The 20,170-nt window shown below is 58.5% G+C and overlaps 1 protein-coding gene and 1 long non-coding RNA gene across 4 annotated transcripts in view; one reads left to right on the top strand and one right to left on the bottom strand.

Annotated features, from left to right (window-relative positions):
- LOC133262769 (uncharacterized) overlaps window positions 1-20,170 on the bottom strand; it is a 294,205-nt gene that overhangs the window by 101,272 nt on the left and 172,763 nt on the right. The gene's annotated exons all lie outside the window — the stretch shown is intronic.
- Window positions 4,223-20,170, top strand: part of KCNH6 (potassium voltage-gated channel subfamily H member 6) — a 31,223-nt gene continuing 15,275 nt past the window's right edge. The window contains exons 1-4 of one of the 3 annotated variants that reach the window (XM_061442261.1): window positions 4,223-4,487; window positions 7,650-7,880; window positions 15,916-16,071; window positions 18,695-18,804. In XM_061442261.1, the coding sequence (XP_061298245.1) occupies window positions 4,412-4,487; window positions 7,650-7,880; window positions 15,916-16,071; window positions 18,695-18,804 (573 nt within the window). In that variant the 5' untranslated portion in view covers window positions 4,223-4,411. Of the gene's footprint in view, window positions 4,488-7,649; window positions 7,881-15,756; window positions 15,848-15,887; window positions 16,072-18,694; window positions 18,805-20,170 lie in introns of those variants that run through there. The other 2 variants (XM_061442263.1, XM_061442262.1) reach the window with 2 other exon arrangements.

Genomic DNA, 20,170 nt, shown 5'->3' with positions numbered 1-20,170 from the left:
GGGGTGATGGGTTTAAACTTAAACAGGGGAAGTTTAGGTTAGATGTAAGGAGTAAGTTCTTTACTGTGAGGGTGAACAGACAGCCCACCCTCCATGGGCAGCATCCCTCCATCCTGCATCCTTAGGGTGCGTTGGCAGCAGGACCCAGCCCAGGCTCTGCTTGGGTCCCCATGCTGGTGGGGACTGTCCCCATTGAGGCCCTGCAGGTCTTGGGGAGTGAAATGAGAGCACTGCAGCCCCAAATGATGGGCCAAACCCTTGGCACTTGGCTCCTCTGCATCCTGCCCTTCCTGGCATATCCCGCAGCATCCCCATGACTCATTGCAGCCGCCTGCTCATCCCACTCCCAAGGATGAGCCGTGCCTCAGTTTCCCCCACTGAGCAGTGAAGATGCTGGTGTAGCTGCCATGTGCCGCATCCCACAGCCGAGTCCCTCAGCTTTTCCTGCCACTTCCAACTGGGAAGTAGCTTTTAATGGGAAACAACGTCCGTGACTTGGTTTAATGTCACCTTGTCCCTCCCATGTTTGCAGCCTCCCATCAGGCCTCCCTAGGGATGCTGTGGTGGAAAGCCCAGGCTGATGAGGGTTAATTTGGGCTGCGCAATTAACGGTGTTTGGTTTGGGTGTGTTTCTTTATGGTGAGCAAACAAAGAGTGTGGAGGTGAAAAAGTGGGGAAATACATCAGGATTTGAAGCGGTGAGAAGCAGGAGCATCCTTCCCCCTGCAAAATCCAGCTGCAGCCCTGGTTCCTCCTTCCTGTCACATCACTGGAGCATCTTCCAAAAGCGAAGGGCAAAGCAGGGGCATGCACCGTGCCAGGGAGCCGGGACACTGGAGCCTGTCTGGGAATACAGTGGGGACGGTGCGAGCCCATCTCTCCTGCGTTGGCTGTGTTTGCCGTGTGGCTGTAATTCCAGCCATGTGGAAAAACACCGTCTCCCCGTTGGCAAACACCTCTCCCGACAAGTGTCAGCCGGCAGCTGGGGTTCAAGTGGGTCCCGTCCCCTCCATCCCACACCTCCCACCCCAAACCCGCAGCCCATGGCTGAACCTGCCCCTCACCGGGTGGGTGACAATTCCCTGCGGAGATGATCGTTCCCCGCACTCTCCGGTGCTGCAGGAGCAGGGAGGAGGAGGATACCCTTGGGAAACACCCAGGTCTCCTTTGTCCTGGAAATTGAGTGGCTTCCCACTGATTCCCCAGGGTCGGGAAAGGATGGAAAGGAGGGGAATGGAATAAAACACTCGAGGAGGAGGAGGAGGAGGAGAAGAAAGAACTGAGCGGGGGGGGGGGGAGGAGGAGGAGGAGGAAGAGAACAGGGTAGGGAGAGAGGATTTACTGCTTAGCTGAATTAGAGGGAGCTTCCTTGAACAGCAGGAGAATTTGCCCAGACACCCCAATTCTTCCTGCTTGGGATAAATGTAAGCACAGGATTAACTGCAAGCATATGCTTAAGACCCAAGGAATTGAAAGAAGTCTGGGCATAAAGCGCTCCAAGGAGGGCAGGGCATGGACGAGCACCCTTGTGGCCTGCAAGAGCCACGGGAGGAACTGGAGCTTAGTCAATAATAACCTGAATGGGAATGAAACAACTCCACATGAGAGGGCTCTATGGGGAAGAGGTTGTTCCCTCAGCCACAAAATGGCATGACAGTCCCTAGGCAGGGAAATGGGGATGAAGTGGTCCCCCACCATGCCCGGAGCAGGACAACACTTCCAGGGGTCCCTTCCCATGCCGAAAGCCCCACTGGTGCCCCCATGATCTGCTCTGCTGAGGAGGGGTGAAGCCCACACGTGCTCTTCTCATCAGACACATCCGTGTCCACGTGATGTGTCCATGAGCATCCCGGACTGATTTATGGGATGAGAGGGGGGCAGGAGGCCAACCTTAAATCCTGACTGCCTGCTGATTAATCATCACAATTACACTCATATTAGCTATAGCAATCATGGGTTTGCTTTCCCTTTGCGGAAGTGGCCATCCAGGAGCCTCCGAGTGGCTTCACAAGGCCAAGTGACCAATGTCCCTTGTTTTCCAGGGAGGAAATTGCGGCACAGAGCTGCCTCCCTCGAGTCACCCGCTATATCAACAAGAAAACAGAGAAGGCAGGAGCCTGGACTCCGTGTCCCTCTCCCTCCCCCATGCTATTAAGCTGCATCTGTGTAATATAGAGCAAAACATCCTCCACGAATTGCAGTAAATCATGACAGAGGCACTGCTCAGGGTGGAGAGGGGGGGAGATAATGGGTTTTTCAACCCTCTTCAACAATAGAACAAGTTTTTCTCCACTGGGGAAGGCTGACTTCTATGAGAGACAGAGATAAAAGCAGTACCAGGGCTCTGAAATAGGGCTGAAAGGGCACCTGCCTTTGCTCAGCCACTTACATTGGTAGTAGGCAGCTCCAGCAAGGAAAACGCTGTGGGTCGAGTGCCCCACAGACATGGCCTGGTCCCCATGTGTATTGCTGAGGTACACTGGAATATTAATTGAAACTCCCAGCAAAACACTCCTGCTGATGATAATGGATCATAATCCTCTTAGACCAATTTCATGCCTGAAAAATTGTGCATAGCAAAGTAATAATAAGAGCCCCTCGGTGGGCACTGTCCTTAGCAATGGGCCTGGGAGAAGAGGGGATTTCTCTGGAAGCCAAGGGAGCTGCTCCCCTTGGCTCTGACCCCCAACGGCCACCGAGAGATAGGCAGAGGAAGAGTTGGGTTGGGGCTGCTCTACCAGGGCAGCATCGCTGTGGGACCCCCAGAACACAGAGACCTGGGCACCCACCGGACCCCTGTGTCCTACCGAGCCCTTGGGCCCTGCTGTGGGGCAGGGACCCCGGCACCCTCCGTGCCCACAGAGCCCTGCCACAGCCCCCCCATGGCAGCCGCCCCCCGCCCGCCCCTTCAGCACCTCGGCGGGTGGACAGCGCCGGGCTCGGGGTCCCGCCCGGCCCGCGGCACCCGGAACCCCCTGCACCCCCCCCAGCACCCCTCATGATACCCCTGTACCCCCCAGCACCCCCAATATCCCCAGCAACCCCCCAGCACCCCCATCATACCGCGGTACCACCCAACACCCCCCAAATCCCTCAGCACCCCCAAAGACGCCCCAACAACCCCTAACACCCCCCAGCACCTCCCAACACCCTTCAACAACCCCCAGCACCCCCACATCCCCCACACCCCCCAGCAACCCCGAAAACCCCACAACACCCTCCAGCACCCCCACACACCTCCCAGCACCTCTGACACCCCCCAGCAACCCCGAAAACCCCACAACACCCTCCAGCACCCCCACACACCTCCCAGCACCTCTGACACCCCCCAGCACCTCCGAGCACTCACCCCAGCACCCCTCAACACCCTCTACCCCCCCCCCCCCCCCGTACCTCCCACACCCCCCAGCACCTCCAGCACCCGACACCCCCCCGGCACCCCGGCCTGCACGCCCTCTCCCGTCCCCCTGTGCCTACTAGCACCTCTCCTGCACCCCTCCTCCGCACCCCTCAGCGCCCTCTCCTCTCCTTCTGCACCCTTGCACCCCCCCCATCACCAGCACCTCTGCACCTCCTCCTCCACCTCTGCACCCACCCCGACTCTCCTGCACCCCCTCCTTTGCCACCCCCTGCACCTCACCCGCACCTTCCTTCACCATCCCCATCCCACAGACCCCAGCACCCCCTGTCTCAGCCCCCCAAATCCCCCCCTACACCCCCTGCCCCAGCCCCTCAAGGACTCCACATCCCCCCCAGCACCCCCTGTCCCAGCACCCCGATTTCCCCCCCACACTCCCTGCCCCAGCCCCTCAAGGACCCCACATCCCTCCCCCAGTACCCCCTGTTCCAGGCTCCCACATCCCCCCCAGCACCCCCTGTCCCAGCCCCCCGAGTTCCCCCACACACTCCCTGTCCCAGCCCCTCAAGGACCCCTCATTCGCCCCCCAGGACCAGTCTGTTCCCCCCGGGGCACCCCAAGGCGGCAGCGCCGATGCTGCGGGACACCGGGGAGTCCTAAGGGGGTACGGGGGGACAGCTGTTGGTGCTGCGGGCTCCCCGGAGCTCCGTCGGGCCGGGGAGCGGTGACTAAGCACTTTGGGGATGTCTCCTCTTGTTAGTTTACTCCATCACCTTCTCCCCCTTTCAATCGGGTCCTCCCCCCTTTATCCCCCCCCTCCTCCCCCCCCCCCCCCCCCCCCCATCCTCATCCTCGCCGGGCTGTGCGGGGCGGGCTGCGGGGTTCCCCCTTCCGGCCACCGGGAGCATGGGAGCCCCGGGCCGGCTCCGCTCCAGAGCTTGGGCAGCGCTGGGGTGAGGCGGAGCGGGGCCGAGCCGAGCCGAGCCGAGGCGCTCCGGGGCCGCGCCGCGCTCCGCCGCCGCTGCCGGAGGAAGTTGGGCTCATCCCGGCGCGATGCCGGTGCGGCGGGGCCATGTGGCCCCTCAGAACACGTACCTGGACACCATCATCCGCAAATTTGAAGGGCAAAGTGAGTACCGCACCCCCGGCTCCGGAAGGGGCAGAGCGGGGCCCCCGCAGGGTGCCCCCGGGGCAGCGCCGCTGTGACCCCGCAGGGGTGGGCGACGGCCCCGCGCTTACAGACGGGGCGGCAAAGGGGGGGCAAAAAGTGGTTCCAACGCCGGGGGGGGCGGAGATCCGCACCCCCCACACAGTGTGGGGCAAGGGAAAGGGGTCCCCGGGGTCTGGGGGGGGGTCCCCGGGCAGGGCTTTTAAGGGGTCCAAAAGCCCTACCGAGCTCGCTGCCTGTTTGCCTTCAACTCCGCGCTGCTCGCAGGCAGCCGTCCCTAGCGAGGTGTTGCCATTTGCTGTTGCTCGGAGCAATCCCTTTATGTGAATTTTGGGGGCTGGTTTTCACGTCAAAGAGAGTGAAGGGATCGTGGGCATCGGGGAGCGCTTCGGGGGGTGGGAATAGGGGTCCCGCTCCCACTCTCTGCGCACCCCAATGGGGCTGGGTCCCCCCTCTGCAGCCGGGGAGGAGGGAAGGGGGAGCGCTGGGGGCACCCCAAAAGCTGTGCTCGGGGGTGCGCTCTGGGTTTCCTCCTGTGTGCGGTTTGCCGGGGGGGGGGGGGGTCCCATGGCGCCCGCCCCGGCTGTGAGTGACGTGACCCTGGGGACGGGAGCGAGAAAAACTGTGCCTGCTTCCTATCAGTGCCCGCTGGGAAGCGGCGGCTGAGGAGCAGCGGGGGCAACACGGGGCGGCGGGGCCAGCGGGGCGGCAGCCAGGCCCCTGCACCCCTGCCTGCTCCCTGCCTGCTCCCTGCCCGTGCCTTGCCTGCTCCCTGCTTACATCCCTACCTGCATCCCTTGCCCACGTCCCTGCGTGCTCCCTGCCTGTGCCTTGCCTGCTCCCTGCTTACATCCCTACCTGCATCCCTTGCCCACGTCCCTGCCTGCTCCCTGCCTGAGCCTTGCCTGCTCCCTGCCTGCGTTCTGCCCGCATCCTGCCTACATCCCTGCCTGCTCCTGCCCGCTTGCTGCCCACTCGCTGCCTGCTCCCTGCCTGCGCTCTGCCTGTTCCCTGCCTGCACTGTGTCTGCTCCCTGCCTGCATCCTGCCTGTGCTCTGCCTGTGCCCACACCCCTACCTACATCCGTGCCCACATCCCTGCCTGTGCTCTGCCCGCTCCCTGCCTACATCCCTGCTTACATCCCTACCTGCATCCCTTGCCCACACCCCTGCCTGCTCCCTGCCTGCACTCTGCCTGCTCCCTGCCAGTCATAGCAGGCACCAGGCAGGCTCTGCCCAGACATCACCCCCTGCCCCCCCTTGGCAGCTTCATGGTGTGAAAAGTGCTGGGAGACACCAACACACCCACACACCCCCCCCCCCCCCCCCCCAGGTCACATCGCTGCCATGGGCAGGGCGTGCTCCCATGGGTGCCTTCACCCCCCTGCAGCTCCCGTGGGTGCAGGGGGGGAGGCCCAATGCTTCCCTCCCAGTGCCGGTGCTGAGCCCCAGTGCCATGGGGGCAAGGGGTGGAAAGCAAACCAGGGGTGAAAATACCCCCAGGGAGACCTGACTGCGGCTCCTTCCCATCCTGGCCCTGGTCTCATCCCCAGCACGGCTCTGGCTCCCTGCAGCCCCATAAATCCTGCCCTGCACCAGCCCAGCCTGGATGAAGCCTGGATCCGGTCCATGGAGCTGGCACTGGCTGGGGAAACACTCATAGCATCCCTCAAGTGCAGGGCTTTGGGGGAAGGTCCCCTCCTTGTGCCACCTTCCAGCTGGCAGAGCAGTTTGGATAGAGAAGGATCGGGAAGAGGAGGCTGGGAAACATTTGGCCAGGGTGGTTTGTGCTGTTTGCAGCCCCAGTGCCAGCTCTGCATGGGAGAGGGAAAGGTGCTGGGGGGGGGGGGGGGGAATTCCCCACCTCAAAGCGATGTCATAGGGTGGGATGAAGCAGGAGAGCTCGGTGCAGCATCCCTGCGGCCACTGGTTTCACCGGGAGGCGGGGACAAGGCAGGGACATGACGAGCCCCGATGTGCTGGGGAAGGGTCCCCCCATCCCACCGCGCCCTGGAGCCACAGCATGGGGACCGTTCTCCCGCATTTGGGTGGAATTCCCCACGCGGCTGGAGCGCGGCTCTGGAGCAGGCAGGCTGCAGATGCCATTCCTGGGTAATCCAGGAGATTAATTGGGGTCTGGGCTGGGAGGCAGCCTCCAGACAGACCCTGACCTGCCTCCGGCCCCAGCCCAGGAGAGGCAGATGCTGCGGGGGGGGGGGGGGGGGGGGGCACAGCATCCACAGCATCAGCATCCACAATCACACCCCAGCAAAGCTGACCCGGAGAGGGTCCTCCCCAGCCCCGCACCCCTGAATTCCCTGGAACCAATGGAAATGAAACCAAATCAATGAAAATGGAACCAAACCAAAGCTCCAGGCTGGCTCTCCCCCAGGATAAGGATGGAAGCGGCTCCGTCTGGGCTGGATGACGTGAGCTGGGCATGACAGCAAGTCCAGCCCAGCGGCTGCAGCAGCAGGAGGGGATGGAGTGGCACCACTCCCTGCCTCAGTTTCCCCTCTCCTCCACCTGAGCCCTTTCCTTGTTGAGTGCTGGGGCCCAGCAGAGGCTGGATTTCAGCTGCAGCCCAAAGGCAGGATTATCCTAGAAAACCTGAGGGGAATCATTAATGTGATGGGTTTCACCTGGCTCCCCATGGAGTTGAGCTTCATGCTCGCTCCTCCTCTCACCGCTTGCCTTCAGTCATCTGAGCCAAGGTGGGAAGCCTTGGAGATAACTCAGGTCGCTGATGAGCTCCTGGGGAGAGATGAATGCTGCTGCTTTTCTCTCTGCTTGCAGTGCCAGCCGGGGACAGATTGCCCATGCATTAGGCAGCAGCGAGGCCCCACATGCAAGCAGTGAGGCTGTGTGGGTTGGCCCAGCTCCAGCAGAAACTGGCTTTAATGGGGATCCCCATGGCCACCAATTCACGTGAAATCAGGGAAAGTGGGGGAATTTCTCCTCTCGGAAGAGCAGCACGGGGTAGGGGGGGCTCCACTGCCCAGTGTCCCTGTATAAGCCCCACAGTCGGTAGCATCCAAAAGCCCCAGCACCCTCTATCCACGATGGGGCTGCCCTTCATCCCTATGGGTCTCCCTCAGCCTGGTGCTCTCCTGGCTCCCTGCAGACCGCAAGTTCCTCATCGCCAATGCGCAGATGGAGAACTGCGCCATCATCTACTGCAACGATGGCTTCTGTGAGATGTTTGGTTACTCCCGCGTGGAGGTGATGCAGCAGCCCTGCACCTGTGACTTCCTCACCGGCCCCGACACCACCAAGAGCTCCATCGCGCAGCTCACCCAGGCCCTGCTCGGCTCCGAGGAGTGCAAGCTCGAGATCCTCTACTACCGCAAAGACAGTAAGAGGGGCTTGATGGGGTGAGCTGGTGCTGGGAGCTGTCACCTGGCCTGGGGCTGGGGTGCCAGGAGCTGGTGGTGGGGCGCGAAGGGGGCTTGATGCTAACAGGGCATTGCTTTGTCCATGGGGGCTGGCACTGGGATGGAGCCATCTTCGCTGTGACGGGGACCTCAAGCGATGGAAGTTGTTCATCGAATCACAGCATGGTTTGGGTTGAAGGGACCTTTAAGCTCACCCAGCTCCAACCCCTGCCACGGGCAGGGACACCTTCCACTGGAGCAGCTTGCTCCAAGCCCCTGGGTCCAACCTGGCCTTGAACACTGCCAGGGATGGGGCAGCCACAGCTTCTCCGGGCACCCTGTGCCAGTGCCTCAGCACCCTCACAGGGAAGAGCTTCTGCCTTATACCCAACCTAAATCTCCCCTGTTTCAGTTTGAACCCATTGCCCTGTCACTGCAATCCCTGATGCATCCTTGTAGCCCCCTTCAGCTATTATTGCCAGATTATTTGGGAATGGGGTCATTCACAGCTCCTTGGTGATGGCTCAGAGCTCCCAGAGCCACAATGGCCTCACTCCCTGCATCACGAATGAGGATCCGGTGGGAAGCCCATGGAGGAGCCAGGCTGGGGCATGGTTTTCCTGGCCTACACTCCAAGACAAGATGAGACAGATCCTTCATCCCTGCCAAAAGCAGGCACAGGCGATGGCCTCGGAGCTGCCATTGCAGTGAGCAGGGAGGCGGCTGTGCGTGCACAGATGGAATTACGCTGGGATGAAAATGAAGCTTTGATGGCCCATACGAGTGATTAGTGGTAATGCTGCAGGAAGTTAAACACATATGTAGTGCTTGGTGCTGCAAACCAGCAGTGGCCACGGCTCCCGGGGGTGGGGATTGCAGATCCAGTGCTCAACAGAGGTTAAAATAGGAAGTATTCCCCTTTTCCAACCTGTGGAGCTTTCCCATGGCTTCATCAGGGACTGAAGGACGAGGGGTGATGGATTTAAACTGAAACAAGGCAGATTTAGGTTGGAGATAAGGAAGCTCTTCCCTGCGAGGTGGGGAGGCCCTGGCACAGGTTGCCCAAAGGTGATTGCCCCATCCCTGGCAGTGTTCAAGGCCAGGTTGGACAGAACCTTCGACAACATGGTCTAGGGTGAGGTGTCCCAGCCCATGGCAGGGGGTTGGAACTCGATGATCTCAAGGTCCTTTCCAAGCCACTCTATGATCCTATGATGGGCTGAGCAAGGGGCTGCACCCTGCAGGGGCAGGATGGAGGAGAAACAACTGGAAGCAAAGGGAAGGAGAATGCAGGAGCCCTGGCTGCCAGCCCAGCGCTATCTGCGGGCTGGGACACGGGTGTGCTGGCCTCCCTCCCAGACCCTATCTCCCGGGCTGGCATCCAGGTGCCAGTGTATCAGCCCCGGGAGTTATCCTCTGGCAGCACCCCGCGTGTTACCCCGCACCGTTAACGTGGCGGGGCTGGATCACACCCCTCACTGGCTGCCTTTCCCATAGGATTTTCCTCCCATCCTCCCTGGCTGAGGCTCTTCCCGGGTGAAGAGGGCCAGGGCTTGGTTGCGCATCCCCACTTGGCCGCTGTGATTGGCACTGGAGCCCAGCACACAAGGAAGCACGTGGAGAAGTGGGTATATCCTGTTCTCCGGGTCCGTCCCCATGTGGATGCACGGCCATAGCAAGGACATGTGCAGCCTGGTTCCCCTCCCTCGGGACTGCTTCCCCATCCATCCGCGGGGACCGCTCAGCCGGGAGACTGATCCAGAGCCTGCTTTGAAGCATTCCCAGCTGGCTGGCGGGATGCTCAGTGCTCTCCTCAGAGCCCTGCTTTTCCTCTAGGCCACAGGAAACTCTCGGTGCAGCTCTGAGCTGCTTTCTTCTCTTCTTTATTAACAAGAAAGGGGAAAACTGAAGCCAGAAACAAGCCCTTCGTGTCTATTTTTAAATCCCAGCCCCACCAGCAATCTGCTTTCCAATTGTTTCCCCCCGGCTCTCAGCCTGCGACCGCTCAGCCCAGTATAAATGGGTCTTATCGGCAAAGAAAAGGCCTTTGCATTACAGGGAGCTGCTGCTTAATTAACCAGCGGAGGCTCGGAACCCGCCTGTCCTCCTTTTCATGCCAGCAGCACCAATCTCCAGCCTCAACCTGCTGTTTATTACTGCGGTACTCCCGGCTCTGCAGCTCCCCGGGTTGTTTCCTTGCTTTTCTGGTTGCCAGAGGCTATATTAGACCCCAAATCCACTCGTCAGAGCCCCCACGGCAGGGCCAGAGTGGGATGGGTGGATGGATGAAGAGATGGATGGAGACACGGATGGAGAGAGGGATGGAGGGAAGGAAAGGGGCAGCTGTGGGTGTTTGGTACAGCAGGATGCTGAATGGTGGGTGATGGGTGTCCCTAGGGACAGCCTTGCTGCTCTGTCCTCATCCCGTGTCTCATCAGCTAATTATAACAGGGGAGCTGAGGATGAGCCCAGCTCTGGGCAGCCAAAACAGAGCCAAGAAGCAAGTACTAGTGTGGGACAAGGGCTGTCCCTCCTTGCCACAACAGCCTCAGAAAGAAGGGAGAGCCCAGCCGTGGCTCATGTGGGCTCTAATCCCCGGCTCAAAACCAGGAGATCAGGGAAAAGTTAATTTCCTCACAAGATGCTACACAGCTGGGGGGTCATTATGGGATCATCAGGAGCATCCACAGCCACCAGCCCCAGGGATATGCTCCCCGTTGTGGCCAGGGCTGAGCTGAGCATCCCATGGAGATGACCCCAAGAGGCTGGTGGCAACAAGCAGGGATGGGGTTTTAGCCCCTGAGGGTGATGTGCTTTGCAGCAAAGCGACCATCGGGAGCCGCTGGAGGCTGGTGGCCAGAGGTGCTGGGTACCACGGTGCTGGCATGGCCCGAGCAGCAGCTGGTAGCACTTAATCTGCGTGAATGTGGTGCTTATGAATATGAAAGGGGAGACGTGGGGCCAAGGCAGGTGGAGCAGCTGGTGGAGCAGCTCCATCCCGAGCCCATGGAGCAGTTTGTGCCGGTCCCCTGGGGCCAGGGATTAGGGATGGGGATGGCAAACCCATTACACTGGTGCCAGAAGCTGGGCTTTCCCCCCAGAGGTCCAGGAGGAGGGGGGGGAGGTTGCAGAGGGATTGGGGCACCCATGGGGTGCTTGAGCTGGCAGCTGTGGGGCAGGCAGGCACAGATTTGGGTGTCCACTGCACCCAAAGGGGGCAGCGGGACTCATGTGACATAGAATCATGGAATGGATTGGAAGGGACCCTAGAGATCCCTTTTGTCCCCAGCACGGGGCACATCCGTGGCACAGCAACCACCTCTCCAGTTACCGCTGCCAGGAAGCCCTGGCTGAGGCAGGCAGGGATTCGTCCAGCCCTGTCCATCCATCCATGGGGCAGACAGGGAAAGATGCAGGGGATGCCCCAGCTGGGAGCTCTTGGCTTGTTCAAACACGTGGGTTTAAGCCAAGCTGGGGCTGTTTGCTTTGTGTTCCTTTAAGGGCCAGGCTCAGCAGAGCTGGGCTGTGACCTCCATAAGGACACACACAGTGGCCCAGCTCCAGACTGGGACTTATAAACATCCCACCCTGCAATGACAAACTCTCTGCTCCCGGAGATCCCGAGCTGTGGGCCTGATTCTACTACCCTCAGCACCACCGTTGCCCCATGGACAGCACAGCGGGGGCACAAAGCTGGAAGGGACATGTTTCCATCCTCTGCTGCTCCTTGGATGCTTTGTGCTTGGACCAGATGTCCCAAGAACAGAGGGACAGGCCCAGAGCACCCCCAGCACCCCCTGGATGCTTCCCAGGAGACTTTTCCCTGAAATCCCTGCCCCAGCAGAGCCAAAATCCCACTCAAATCTCTCCATCCCCATCCTCACTGCTGTTACATTCCCAATGGCCCCATATGGCATGGGGACAGGGCCCTTGGGATGGCAGGACAGCCCTGGGAATCGCTGTCAGCACTGCAGCTTTGGCTGCACAGCCCTGCGCTAAACTGGACTAATTCCTGCAGCCAGCAGGGATTTAGGAAGGGAAGGACCATGGGCCTGGATGTGGTCACTCACTCTGTGCCAAGGAGATTAGGCTGCATTTTGCAACTCCCTGTATTGATTTGGGACCCCTTTTGGCTCCCGGGGATCGGAGCATCCTTCCATCTGCATCCAAAATATCCCATGTGCCCGGAGGCATCCTCCTGGAAGCTGCGCTGTTGGTGGGTACCCTGAGCCACCCAGAACTCTGGATTCCCCCCCTGCTGCTGCTTCTCACCACAGAGATCCCTGCCCATCACCTCACAAGGAGAACCTCCGTCCTCACACCATTACTTCTTAAGGTCATTTTAGCACTTCGGGGGGTGCTGCAAGGACCGTTAATGGTTGGTCTGGTGTCACGGTGGGTTTCATTCTCCTGATGCCCTGTCTGGGTTTGGGGAGAGGCCAGCACCCATTGCACACACCAGACCCCAAGGGTGCCCCATCTCTCACCAGCCCATCATTTTCCATCCCACCTCCAGGATTTGCTATAGGCTCTCCCAGCAATCTGCTCTTCCCGTTGAAGTCTTTACCCAGCCCTGACACTGATTTTTCCCTGGACAAGAGGGAGCAAGGCTGGGCCCTCCCAAGCATTTCCCTGGCTTTGCCATGCAGCCCCATCCGCATCCTTGTCCCCATGCCCTTCCCAGCCCCTCTCCTCTGCTCCTTTATGTAATACCACGATAGATTTAGCCACTGTGCCATGAGACCCTGCAGATTAAATCTACCATCCAGGGGGAGGGAAGGACTCAGGAAGAGCTCGGAGGGCAGATTAATAGCTTGATTTTAATATTCATAACAATGCAGTTCGTGTCCTGCTCTCGGAAACCCCCGTGTCCTCTTGATTAGTTTCATACTGATGATCCCAACAAAGGCATTAACCACCGCGGATCAGAGCCGGGGAGGGAGGGCCCCCGATGGTGACATCTTTAATGTTATTAAATGCTCACTTTTATCAAGGTCAGAAGACAAAGATGGGTTGGGAAGCACAAAGCTCAGCCTGGGGGAGCTGGGCTGTGGGCTGGGACGATCCAACCCAGACCTGGGGTTTAGGGAATGAGCCCATGCAAACCCATCGCATAAACCCATGGAATGGTTTGGGTAGGAAAAGGACCTTGAAGCTCATCCAGTTCCACCCACTACAACACCTTCCACTGGAGCAGCTTGCTCCAAGTCCCATCCATCCTGGCCTTGAACAGGGATGGGGCAGCTTCTCTGGGCACCCTGTGCCTCAGCACCCTGGCACTGACTGCGGGAGCCTCCAAAGCTGCATCCCTGCTGCATCCCTCCTGCCGAGCCCTTTGGCAGCCCCAGGCTGGGTTTCCCAGCGGAGGGGCATGCAGCAGCCCCACAGAGCTCACTGCAGGTTGTGAATGCCCCCGGGCTCCTCCAGGAGATCATTTGGCGGCTGGATAAAATTAGATGGATGGAGCTGAACAGCTGAAGGGAAGAGGCAGGCAGATGGATGGGGACAGTGATTGAGGAATGGGGATGGGAGCAGGGTGCCCAGTTTGGGGTGCGGGGGAAATGCGGAGGCTTGGCATTCCCATCCCCATTGACCAGGGGGTTGGAACTGGACGAGCTTTAAGGTCCCCTCCAGCCCAGCCCAGTCTGGGATTCTCTGATTCCATATAACCTGATGCTCTATCACCCCCTCAATGCCATCCATGCAGTGGATGCAGGTCTGAGCAAGGCACCAAGCTCCTGGCACACAGGGCTGTGCCTGGCAGATCCACTTTTGGGGTGATTCCCCTGGGTTTGGAGAGTCCCACACCAAACTGACAGCCCTGAACAGGGCAGATCATCATTATAGGTCCCTTCCATAGGTCTATTCTATTCTATTTAAGAAAGGATCAGCCTGGCGGTGTGCAGCAGCAGCTATAACTCAGGCTGAGCACCTCTCAGATTTGCAGGATCAAACCAGGCACCAGCTGCCTCCCAAACCCAACCCAAACCACATCCCAGCTGCTCCTTATATCCCTCCAACTGGGCTGTAACTGGGCCCAGTTTTCAGCTGTTCAGCGTGGGCAAGGGATTAACACTTTGTGTACCACCTCGGGACCCGGATCCCATGAGATCCCATCCCTTCCCACCACCATGGAGGGGTTTAAGAAGGAAAAGTGAAGCAGTGAAAGGGATGCAGCAGGGCAGAGCATGTGAGCAGGATGAGGCCATCTAATTCAGGATTCCCAGTCCATGGAGCTGATGGATGAACCATGCTGGGATGCGGGTCCCTGGGAAGTTCATGATGCTTCACAGTCACTTGTGGGGGGGAAATAGCTCATTTTATAACACAACGAAGTAGGAAGCATCCAGTGCCACCGAGCATCACACACACAGGTACAGACATGCAGAGAGCCGTGGTACCCCAGGGAGAGCACCGCATCATCCCACTGGGCATGTATCACCTTAGGACACCTCACTCCGCATCACTTAAAGGACACCACACACCTATTAGATCCATAAAAGCCTCACAGAAGCCTTCCAGTATCTGAAGGGGGCTACAGGGATGCTGGTGGGGGGCTCTGCATCAGGGACTGTAGCAACAGGACAAGGGGTGATGGGTTTAAACCATAACGGGGGGATTCAGGTTGGAGATAAGGAAGAAGTTCTTTACCATGAGGGTGCTGAGGCGCTGGCACAGGGTGCCCAGAGAAGCCATGGCTGCCCCATCCCTGGCAGTGTTCAAGGCCAGGCTGGACACAGGGCTTGGAGCAACCTCATCCGTGGCAGGGGGTTGGATCCAGATGAGCTTTGATGCCCTTTTCCAACCCAAACCATTCCATGTTTCTATGAAAGGGAGGGAAAAGGGCTCATTTCTTCCCATCCCGTGCCCGCGCATCCCTCCAAACCAGCATTATCTGCTGGAATCCCCCCCGCCTCCTCCCCAGCTCACACATTTAAGTGGATTTCCTTTCCCCGCGGTGAACAACGATGAAATAAAGAAAGAAAGAAATAATCCCGGGCCCTTTAAACAGATTTTCCCATATCCGTTTCTTTCCCGTTCTTGTGCATGTGTGTGTGTGGATGTGCACATCCCTGACGTCAGGGCAGCTTTGGAAGTTGCCCGATGCCGGCCATCTGCTCCTGATTACAGGAGGCCCTGAGCTCCTTAAAACTGTACACAGGAAGGCTGATATGGAGCCATGGTGAGAGGGGAGAGCACGGGAGCGGGATGGCAGCGGGATGGAGCCGCTAATCCCTGGTGATCAGGGAAAAGCGAGATGAGGGATCCGCAGCCGCAATAGCTGCTGTGCAGGGAGGTGCTTTGCTTTGTGCCGCTGGTACCTGGCTGCTCCATCATTTCTAGCTCCCATTGGAACCCGTTGGAGTTAGCAGGGGGGTTGGAACTGCATGAACTTAAGGTCCTTTCCAACCCGAACTATCCTGTGATTCTACGGCTCCAGAGGCTTGGAGTAGGAGCCCATGCAGTCCCCCTCATTCCCGTGACACTGAGCCAATCCATGTGCCCACCATGCCTCAGTTTCCCCATGGACCACTCCATGCCAGTGTCTTTAAGGGATGTCTTTGGGGGCCGACCCATTGATCCCACCACACCCTGCTGCCCAGTGTTGGGAACGGGGCACTGGTCAGGCTCAGCCCCATTGCCCCCATCCAGGACAGCTGAAGCCAGTCCCCAAAACCTCCCTGGTAATTGCAGGGTAATTAGCTGCAGCGTGAGTACAAGCAGGATGCTTAATGAGGTTAAACCAGTACCTGAGACTTTATGAGTTCTTAATTACCCGCTTTTAATTGCTGCTCTCAAGTACATTAATATAAATGACTGTCTGGGACCAGAAGCAATCGAAGGCAAGATGTGATGGGTGTGAGCCGGGATGCTGCAGCGATACGGCTCTTTCCCAGGCCTCAGCTTCCAAACCCTCTGCTCCCCATCAGCAGGGATTGCACCCCCAGTGCTTAAAGGTCTGCTGTGTGCCGGGGGTGGTTGTGCAGAGCCCCTGATCCAGCCTCTGCTCCGCAGCCTCCTGTTTCCGCTGCCTGGTGGACGTGGTGCCGGTGAAGAACGAGGAGGGAGTCGTCATCATGTTCATCCTCAACTTCGAGGACCTGGCACAGCTCATCGCCAAGAGCACCGGCCGGAGCCTGCACCAGCGCCTGTCACAGAGCTGGCACAGAGGTGGGTGACAGCATCCGCAGGGATATCCCCACCCCTTGGCTTTCAAAGGAGCTCGTAAGGGCTGAAGGATGCACCGTGGGGCTGAGCCCCGCATCGTGCGCTGGAGCAGAGGTTTGTGTTTCTGCACAGGGAATGATCCAGCCAAAACCGGGTGACACAGGGGTGTCTGAGCCACTATGCCCCTGCAGCCTGCAGGCAGGAGGTGCTGGAACGGGACAGGACCCGTGTGTGGGGTCAATGGGAGGGCCAGGGGACATCTGGTGTCACTGATGTCATGGCTGCCCTATGGGGACATCGCTGCAAGAGAATGGCACAAGGATGATAGTGCTGGGATGGCTCTGCCCCGCCTTTGGGCTGCTCCAAAACTCATCCTGGAGTTTTGTGGGGCTTTTGGAGAGAGTGGAAAATTCCAACTCCCTTTTTTGGGAAGGCTGGATCAAAGGGAAGCTGTGGTGAGGTGCTCAAGCGGATGTGGATACCCAGCGATGCAGGTGTTAGACCTGATCATGGGAGGAAGAGCTGCAGCTCCTGTTATGCGGCCCTCGGTGCCAGTCACCGGAGCCAGAGTATCATGGACCACAGCATGAGGAAGAACTCCTTTCCACTGAGGGTGGCAGAGCCCTGGAACAGGCTGCCCTAATGGTTCTGTGATCACTGATGGGGACCCTGCCCATTGTATTGGTGTGGTAATGTGAGCTTTAATACACTTTAATACACTTAATGCACTTTAATACAATGCAAATCCACCCCCTGGAGCCACTGAGGTACTTGTATCAGCAGAGATGCTCTGTGTGGTGACAGGCTTTATGGACCCTCAGGCACCTGGAAATTACAGCCATATGTGTGTGAATGTATATACAGCCTGTGCATGTGTTCCTGTGTCTGCGAAGAGAGGAGATTTGTATTTCGGGTGTGTTGCTTTAGTACCAGTTAAATTCCAGCATCACCTCAAATCCTGGGTTCAGCTCTGGGCCCCTCACTACAGCAGAGACATTGAGGTGCTGGAGCGGGGCCACAGAAAGGAATGGAGCTGGTGCAGGGCCTGGAGCACAAGTGTGATGGGGAAGGGCTGAGGGACCTGGGGGGTTCAGTCTGGAGAAGAGAAGGCTCAGGGGGGACCTGATCGCTGCCTACAAGTGCCTGAGAGGAGGATGGAGCCAGGAGGGGCTGGGCTCTGCTCCCAAGGAACAAGGGATGGGACAAGAGGAAACAGCCTCAAGCTGCACCAGGGCAGGTTTAGATGGAGCTGAGGAACAATTCCTGCCCCAGAGGGTGCTCAGGCATTGGAACAGGCTGCCCAGGGCAGGGCTGCAGTCACCGGCCCTGCAAGGGTTCACACAGCGTGGAGACGAGGCCTCAGTGCCATGGGGCAGTGGTGGCCTTGGCAGTGCTGGGAACGGTTGGACTGGATTGCTATTAAAGGGCTTTTCCAACCCAGTTGATTCTATGGTTCTATGATCAGTGCTACTCTGCAGCCCCTCAGCTCAGTATGTGTTGAACTGTGATGCATCCATTGTCCCACCCTAAGATGGGGTGCAGAAGGCACCCGGATAAAAGGGTACCTGTTGCTTTCCCATGCATTGCAGATTGCACTGTGCATCCCTCGGAGTGTTGGGAAGTCCAGAGCTGCTGGTGCCAGCCCAGATCCCTCTCTCGTGCGTGGGTTTTCAGGCTCAGTCTTCCATTACCTGGCCATAGGCAGCTGCATTGCTGCTCCCTGGCTCTCTGGTGTGCAGGGAACATTGGCTCCTTTGCTTCTTCCAGCTGAAAAGCTGCTCTGGGCATTGGAGATGGGGTGAGCAGAAGGAGCTCCTGTGGGTCCCCCCATTGGCGGTGGCACTTTTGGGGATGCCTGAGCAGCATCGGGGCTCTTTGTCCCCTGTGCTTTTCCCCCTATGGGGAGCTTGTGGAGCATCCCACGTGCTCCAGGCTTTAGGCCACTTTTGGTGCTGTCAGTGAGTAGAACCGGTGCTGGCCCAGGCCATGAACAGCAGGATGCTTGCATTCACTCTGCTGCAGTCTTCTCCATAGACCAGCATTAGAAGAGGTTAAGTAACTTTATACCGGGTGTCTCCATTTGGGGCACTGCCAGTTCCTCTCCACATTTGGTCCCTTCTCCTCCTGAACCTCTTTCCCAGCTCCTTGCTGCATGGTCTCCATGATGGCAGCAAGGGACCTCTTTGGTCCAGCATCCCGAACAACTCCAGGGCCAGAATTGCTAGAACTTCTTAATTCCTCACTAACTCACCACCTCTTTTGTGTTGTATTCCCCCCCCCCATCAAGGAGATTTAGAAGCTCGATTTCCTCCAGGTCCAAATCCTTTAAGTAGCTTTGACCTCTGTAATTGGCTTAGGGATGCTCTGCACCTTGCCCACTTTGTGCCTGTAGTCCTAGGGGACTCTCCTCCAGCCTAGCAGCGCTTTCTGCCGGGTCAGGCTCTGCCCTGAGCCATGTGATGGCACGGGAACAGCGAGTGCGTTGGAGAAGGAAGGGCCACGTCCCCCAAAGCCACACAGAGGCTTCCGTAGCCTCTTCCCCTGCCAGAGCCCCGTCCCGCTCCAGCCATCGCATGCAGCTAGGTTACATCTGTGTCTCTTGTGTTTTGTCTCTCTTTCTAACAAGGTGAAGGTAGGAGGTTGAAGTGTAGTCTCCCGTCCCTGCGGCGACTCAAAGTCCAGCGGAAATCTCTGCCCACCAGTGAGTTTGATGGAGTAGCCATTGACTATGGAAAGGTAACCGTAGCTTTGTCTGATCTAAGCCAGGTCCCAGCACTCTTCCTCCGCTCTCCCCATCCCACTGTCCCTCAGCTGCTGTGGCTCGGGCCGTATCCGGTGTTAGGGGCTCCGGTGCTGGAAGCGAGCGGCGGTGCTTTGGTGGCGTGGGATCGAGCTGGATGGTGCTGCTCTGCAGGGGGAGCGGGAGAGGTGCTGAGCTCTGGAGCTGGGAGGAAGGTCTGGCTCTGCAGGGCAGGTCACCCTGGATGGTGGAGCTCCAAGGAGTTGTTCCCACCTCGAGGAGGGGACACGGTGGTGGCTGCAGGTGACTGGAGCGTGTGTGCTCTGAGCAGGGACTTGCAGGGCACAATTCCCATGTTTTCCTGGCAGGGGGCAAGCAGCTCTGGCTTCTTCCTCCTCCAGCAAAGACTGCGCTGTCTGTGATGAAGGGCGGTGCTGGCATTGCTGGCATGCTGTTGGTTGGAACTCTTTAGAGATGGCTGTTCTTGGTGGCTTGTCAAAAGTGCTCCGGGCAAAGCCGTGCTGTTTTCTGAAGTGCTGTAGCTCGAGACACAGGGCTGTGGGCCAGAGGCTTTTGCTCTGCTAATGCATCCCCAGGCGCCAGGTTCCTGCTGGGCATTGGCTGGCTCCAGGCAGCCTGGACAAAGCTGCTTCCCAAACTTGTGATACATGAGACGAAAGGTGCCCGTTTGCTCAGAGGCTGTTGTGCTCATGGCAACTTGAAGATGCGTGTGACATTGCCGCATGCTCTGGGTATGATGCTCCTACAGACACCAGCGGTGCTCAAGTCTCTGGGTACCCCCAGGCTGAAGCTGCATAGGGCACTGCAATGGAAGATGTGCATTGAGGACAACCTGATGACCCATCACTTTGGTGGAGCTTGGTCAAGTTGGGGCTGCCAACCCCTCCAGGCACCCAATCCCAAAACATGCAGTAAGGTCCTTAGGGGTGGTGAGAAGTGCCACGCTTCCTCCCTTGGCCATAGCTGGCATGGGCATAGACCCCTAGGTTTCTGTTCCAGAAGCTGGCTGCTTTGTGCATCCCATAGCAGAAGTCGTTAAAGACTGGAAGCTCTTTAGGTCTCCAGGGAAACAGGAGGTTTAGCAATGCCTGGGGGTTGCTATAGGAGAAGGTGGACGACAAATGGAGCCCAGCATCTCCTCCAGTGCTTCCTGGTGCAGAGCATGCCCCCAGTACAAACACCAGCACAAGACCCCAAGGCGCCAACCCTCACCCTTGGTGGTGGCCTGAGCTCTTACAGCAGGTGAGGGAAGGGCATACCCGGTGGTGGGATGTAGGGACAGCATGGAGGAGCTCCAGGCAAGCCTATCCCTTAGGGTCTCCTCTTTTCTTCTCGCTCTGG

This window comes from Pezoporus flaviventris, unplaced genomic scaffold, assembly GCF_033815535.1.
Source record: "Pezoporus flaviventris isolate CSIRO_AGI_PZ_B2104156 unplaced genomic scaffold, CSIRO_AGI_Pfla_v1 ptg000223l, whole genome shotgun sequence".
Taxonomy (NCBI): Eukaryota; Metazoa; Chordata; class Aves; order Psittaciformes; family Psittacidae; genus Pezoporus; species Pezoporus flaviventris.
Note: the sequence above shows the minus strand (reverse complement) of the source record. Positions and strands in the feature narration are given on the sequence as shown.